Genomic DNA, 5999 nt, shown 5'->3' with positions numbered 1-5999 from the left:
GTGCTGCAGGTTTTCTACACCAATAGTCCAAATTCTGTAGTGTACGTTGCTGTGAATATAGATCCGCTGAAATCACTGTTAGGCCTGTTTGTGCTAGTTAAAATAAGAAGAAATCATGTGACTGATAGGCTCAACTTCATAGTTAAGAATAGAACTCCAGGTCCAGTTGTTGTGATGAAGTGTTTTGCTATTGACTTTAGTAGTCTAGCATTTCCCTGTTACTTCATTTTAATACATCTACCTTGCTGTCAGTGACTCTATGGCTCTCAAAAGTCTTAATTAACTTTGACACCTTGGGATTTTTCATATGTTCATGTGTATGAAGGTAAATACTTAAACCAATGATGCTGTCAAGTTAAGTCTTGAACTGCATAGAAGACAAAGGAGGAGTACTAGCTTAAAAAAGCAGTAGCATTGTCAAAATGCAGAAGACTGGGTTAATAAAAGCATAGTGAAAGTTTTGGTGTTATTTCTCCAGGGAAGATGAGGATTTGGGTAGTGGTTTTCTTTTTTTTTTCCCTGTTTTTTCTTTTTTTTTTCCCTGTTTTTTCTTTTTTTATTAATTGACTATTGGCAACCACCTTGTTTACAACTCTCCACTTAGAATGAAATGCAGCATTTATTGAATAAGGTTAAGGAATTCTAGAATGATGTTTTTGACACTTTCCTTTCATGTATGCATGTTTTGTTGACTCAGCCTTTTAGTATTCCCATCTCGCTGTTTTTCTTCAGAGTGGCTGTAGTAAAACGTGGGTGCAGTAGCATGTCTATGGATTTGAGTTTTACAATATATGGCAAACCGTGTGTTGCATATGACTAAGGAGAAGCAGACTGTTGTCACCTTTGCTCTAACAGAAATATGTGCAGTCTTTGCATAACACACATTTTGGATGCTAATCCTGAAGTTTGATTAAGAGAAGTCTACAGCTGGAGAGTTGATTTGAGTCATGAATATAGATAAATGTCTGAAGGGAATCTGGTGTGACTGATGGTCTCTGTCAGTTTGTGAAGCTCTACAAGATGTCAGTTAAGAATAATAGCACTAATCCATTCACACAGAGGTTTCCTGTTTGTCAGCTTAAGTATGCATGAAAGCTAAGAAGACAACAGTCTGCTCAAGGAGTAATCATCTCTTTTTATACTTAATGTTTTATGGGTTTTATACTTTCTTGTACAGAAGTAATTTATCCTTTAATGTTCTGTAATCGAGACTTTAAAAAACCTGTTTAACTGGAATGTGATTTCTAGCTTGAAGTATACTTTTAAAAATTGGAAATAGTTTTTAAGAATGGACAATTTTATGGGAAGGGCAAGAGATTATATATAACAGAAATTCCTGTTCTGAGGGTCTGTTTTAGCTGAACTGCACTGAACTTTAAAGGGTAGAAATGAGGGAAAATAAGCTCACCTCATTTTAAATATGAGAAAAAAGACTGTTACACAGATATGGCCAATTAAAGTTCTCATACTGTAGCATGCAGTAGAGTATAGATGTATGGATAACAAAGTGAAAAGTCTTCCTATATTGCTGTTACCTATGTTTGGATAGTGACAACCCAGTTTTATTTCAAGAGTTGAAGGGGCATTTTGTTTGGGCTTGTTTTTTTTCTTTCTGTGGTGACTTAATTTGTCAAATCTGCACACTTATTTTTTCGCTTTCCAAGTACTTCTGCCAGGGTATATAACAGTGTCAGTAGTTTTATTGGTAATATTTGTTCTAGTATTTACCTTTGTTTGCTTCTATAATTTTTCCTTTCTTTCTTTATTTTTTTTTTTCAATTTCAGCTGAGCTTTCAACATAAGATTGGTATCCTTTACTGCAAAGCAGGCCAAAGCACAGAGGAAGAAATGTATAACAATGAAATGGCAGGACCAGCTTTTGAAGAGTTCCTTGATCTACTGGGCCAGAGAGTGCGGCTAAAAGGATTCAGTAAATACAGGGCTCAACTAGATAATAAAAGTAAGTTATGTTTCTGACCTATGGTAGAAACAATAATTCTCAAGTTGATCTTCTGCAAATCATGTTGTCTTTTAATACTCTTGACTTTGGGTTTTGAGTAGTAAGATTATATGGTAAACAAGGAAGATGAAGCATATGATAAGAGCATGTATCAAACTTTGTCTGAAGGGTTATTTGCTTGTTAACACACTTATTTATTAGCACCATTTTCACTGTCCTTGATTTAACTCATTCTTAGTTTAATGTCATTTTAATAGGGTTTGGACAACTGATCACTGTGAGCTGTGATCTAAGGATTTCTAGTTATTCATCTACTTTATTTTAATGTAGTATTTTTATAGCTATAAAGACTAGATGTAAGGAAGAAATTTTTTACAATGAGGATGGTGAGGCACTGGAACTGGTTGCTGAAAGGGGCAGTAGATGGCTCATCCCTGGAAACATTGATGATCAGGCTGGATGGGACTCTGAGCAACCTGTTCTAGTTGAAGATGTCCATGCTCATTGCAGGGGGGTTGGACTAGATGTTCTTTAAAGGTCTCTTCCAATCCTTCCATTGTAGGATTTGATTTCCATCATTTTTTGCTATAGCTTGGGTATTACATCAAAAATATATTACTTTATATATTCTGTATATGGCCAGTGTATAACAGAAAAGGAATATTATTGTTAGCAAAGTACATCTTTTTAAACTATTAAATCCTGCTGCTTGTGTGTGTGTATTCTACTTACTGTTATAATCAAATGGGAAAGTTTGTTGAACTGTGAGAGGTAAGCTACCAAGAAGGAAGCTTAGAAAGTGGTACTTAAAGGAAATTAGCATAAGATCTTTTCTTGCAAGGAACATTTTGCCTTAGATAGAGTTTTAGTAATCAATAAGTCCTTTTATTTGCTTCTCTGTTCCTCCTGTCGCTTACCCACGTGATCAAGCCTGGTTCTTACGAATCTGTTATTTGTTTTCGTTACTTCAACATCAGTCTTCATTGGACTGAAACACATCTGGATTTAATTTTTTAAATGATACATTTGAACACTAATCAGTGTCAAAAGTCATTAAAAATTTTGTCATCTATTATAATTAAGCTGGTAGTGCCCTGATGGACTGTCATCCACTGTACCACATTAGGAGAGATTCAATGATTTGTATCAGAAATTTTTGGAGATGTCTAGTGTGTGTACATTGTGGTTGGAACTCTGTGCAGATAAACTGTCCATAGGCCAATTTCTGGTGGGAAGTGAAATATGCAAAGTCGGTGATCAAGCCTCATGCTTTTGCAATGACACGAGGCCAGCTTTGCAACTCAAGAAATCTTATGTTGTCTAGTCATGGTGGAAAATGGTGAAAACAGTGAGCTGAATCCTATGGCAAATTCTAATTTATGACTTACAGGGTGGGAAAGATGCAGTTTTGTAGACCTGTCAACCTGTGTAAGCACCACATTTATTCTGATTAACGTTATTGCCTCTGCTTAAATCCGTGCTTGTTTCACTTTAATAATTCAGGCTTGATATAGACTATTGCATCCTATTTCAGTATGGGATAATAAGTCATTTTTCAAATTAATGTGTAGAAATATTTATTAACACGCTGTGGATGTCAGACTGCTGGAATGAATTGATAAATAAGAATGAAAAATTGAAAGGATTGAGGCGTGTTTCCCCCCCCCCCCCCCCCCAATCAGTGACTATCACCTAGTAATTTGTGCATATGAAAAATATATGCTGGTCTGTCAAGCAAATTAGCTTCTGTATTTGCTGTGCTTCAGTATGAAAGTACATTGCTGATTAGCTTTGTGTATGTATCAGTCAGTAATGTGATTTTGATGTTTTACTAAGTCTGTGTGCCATTATCGATATCGTCCTGTCATAGTATGTTCTCACAGTTTGCAAGAAGCAGAATGGAATTAAGAGAGTTAACAAAGATATAGTCTTCAGGTTTATATAAAATGTTGAATTCTGGCTTAATTATATTTTAAAAAAATATTTATGCAACAAGTATTACTGTGTGTCATATTTATAATTGGATAATACATTGTTCTGACTGCCTACAGGTTCAGAATAGTGCAATGATTTAATCTCTAGGGGCTACATTTTTGGTTGGCACAATATTTCAGTAATAATCCTCGCTCAGTTCTTCTAAGATTCACACTTACTGTTTTTCTATTCTCAAATGCTTAACTAACTGAGGTTTTTTATGTAAAAAGTTCCCTTTTTAAAATTAGCTTATTTAATATTTTGATAAGTAATTAATTCATTTCTTATGAAACAGAGAAAGTAGAGTATTGTGGTGGGTTGATCTGTCTAGCAGATAAGCCCCCACCCCATTCTTGCTTACTCACCCTCCAGTTTGTGAGTTGAGATTAACAGAGTTTAAGGAGTGAAGGGGAGGAAGGAAATAAAACAGCCCTCAAAAAGCAAACCAAACCAGAAACCCCAAACAAAACAAAGCAGCGCCCCCAAACAACCAAAAAAACCCAACCCATCACTGCCACAGTCATCCAACAGAACAGGTGATGCAGGGGCAATCACTTGCCACCTCCCATTAGCTGACCGATGTGCAGCCAGTCTCTGAGCATCAGCTACCATGAAAAAAACGCTCCCTGCTCCAGTTTTACTGCAGAGCATGACTTTATATGGTATGGAATATGTCTTTGGTCAGTTTGATTGGCCGTCGTGGCTCTGTCTCCTCCCAAACTCTTGGCCACCCCTAGCATATTTCCCAGGGTGGGGGACAGTGTGAGACTCACAGACAGCACTGATGCTGTGTAAGCACTGTTTAGCAATAGCTAAAACATTGGTGTGTCATCAACACTGTTTGATCACATATAGGAAACACAGCACCATATGAGCTGCTATGAAGAAAATAAGCTCATCCAAGCCAGACCCAGTGCAAATATGAAGAACATGTGGAACATATTAACTATAAACTCTTTTCTGCCCTTCTTTAGTGCAGTTTTAGTGGCATGAAGTTCCAAATCCTGAGACCAAGAAATAAGAAAATTAAATCAAACTTTAGCAATTCAATACTGTATAATTTATTTAGTGTATGTTTTAAAACATACCAATCTACTATAAATGAGGAATTAAAATATTGCTAGTGGAACATTTATGTTGTAATTTGTAATGTTCAGACTTTAATTAGGGATTATTTTATGGATAAATTGGATTATGTTTGCATTTAATTTCCCTCTACCTGTAAAGAGAGAAATTAAGGTGAAAGAAATGGAGGAAATGTTGTAATTTTATATCTACAGAGGAATAGTGCTGTTTCATGTTTGTTTGGTAAAAGGTGCTTTTCTGCAGAATATTTTATAGCTAAAAAAAGATCTAGCCAATTTTCTCAAACTTTGTGAAATAAGGAAAATGTGCAGAAAGGATTGAAGCGAAAAATATCAGCCCAGATATAATTTTTTGACTCAAACTGTCAGCAGAGTAATGTTTGTAGTAGCAGCTATTATGTAAGTTTAATCACAGTTGGCCTTAGTAGGTGTTTGAGCAGAGCATGTGTTGAGTTAGAAGATTTCAGCTTGCTTGGTGTAACAGACTAAATTTCATAAGAAAAACTTGTTAGCTCATTTCCAAAGTCAAGGTGCTAAATTTAAAAGTATTCAGCTAAGTGGGATGGTGCCTTAGGAAAGCATAGATTAATGATAGCGAACCTACTTTACTGTGATAAGTATTCAAAGGGATTTTTTATTTGTTTGCAATATCTGTTCAAAATAATTTGACTTTATTCAATATCTAATTACAAGGCAGAGAGTAGGGTTGCTGACATTAGTGTAGTTTAAACAGATACTTGTTTTATATTTCACAATATAAATTATTTCCTCCTTCTGTCTCTTCGAAACTGTCTTTCTAAAATGCCACCAAAAGGCTATAACAGAATTACATTTTTCAACTAAGATTTTAAATTAGAGCAATGCATTTATGTTTCTGTTTTTCTAGCAACATGTAAATAAGATACTTCAGTGGAAATTGTTTCCCATTTCTTATGCAACTGTAATTCATATTACATAGGTATTAATAAGTGAAATTAATT

General features: G+C 35.2%; 1 protein-coding gene across 1 annotated transcript in view; it reads left to right on the top strand.

Annotated features, from left to right (window-relative positions):
* Positions 1-5999, top strand: part of SIPA1L2 (signal-induced proliferation-associated 1 like 2) — a gene marked incomplete at its 3' end in the record, with an annotated part of 58984 nt that overhangs the window by 12884 nt on the left and 40101 nt on the right. Inside the window, exon 4 of the mRNA XM_009079296.1 lies at positions 1786-1960. Coding sequence (XP_009077544.1) covers positions 1786-1960 — 175 coding nt within the window. The remainder of the gene's footprint in view (positions 1-1785; positions 1961-5999) is intronic.

The sequence above is a fragment of the Acanthisitta chloris genome, unplaced genomic scaffold (assembly GCF_000695815.1).
Source record: "Acanthisitta chloris isolate BGI_N310 unplaced genomic scaffold, ASM69581v1 scaffold11747, whole genome shotgun sequence".
Classification (NCBI taxonomy): domain Eukaryota; kingdom Metazoa; phylum Chordata; class Aves; order Passeriformes; family Acanthisittidae; genus Acanthisitta; species Acanthisitta chloris.
Note: the sequence above shows the minus strand (reverse complement) of the source record. Positions and strands in the feature narration are given on the sequence as shown.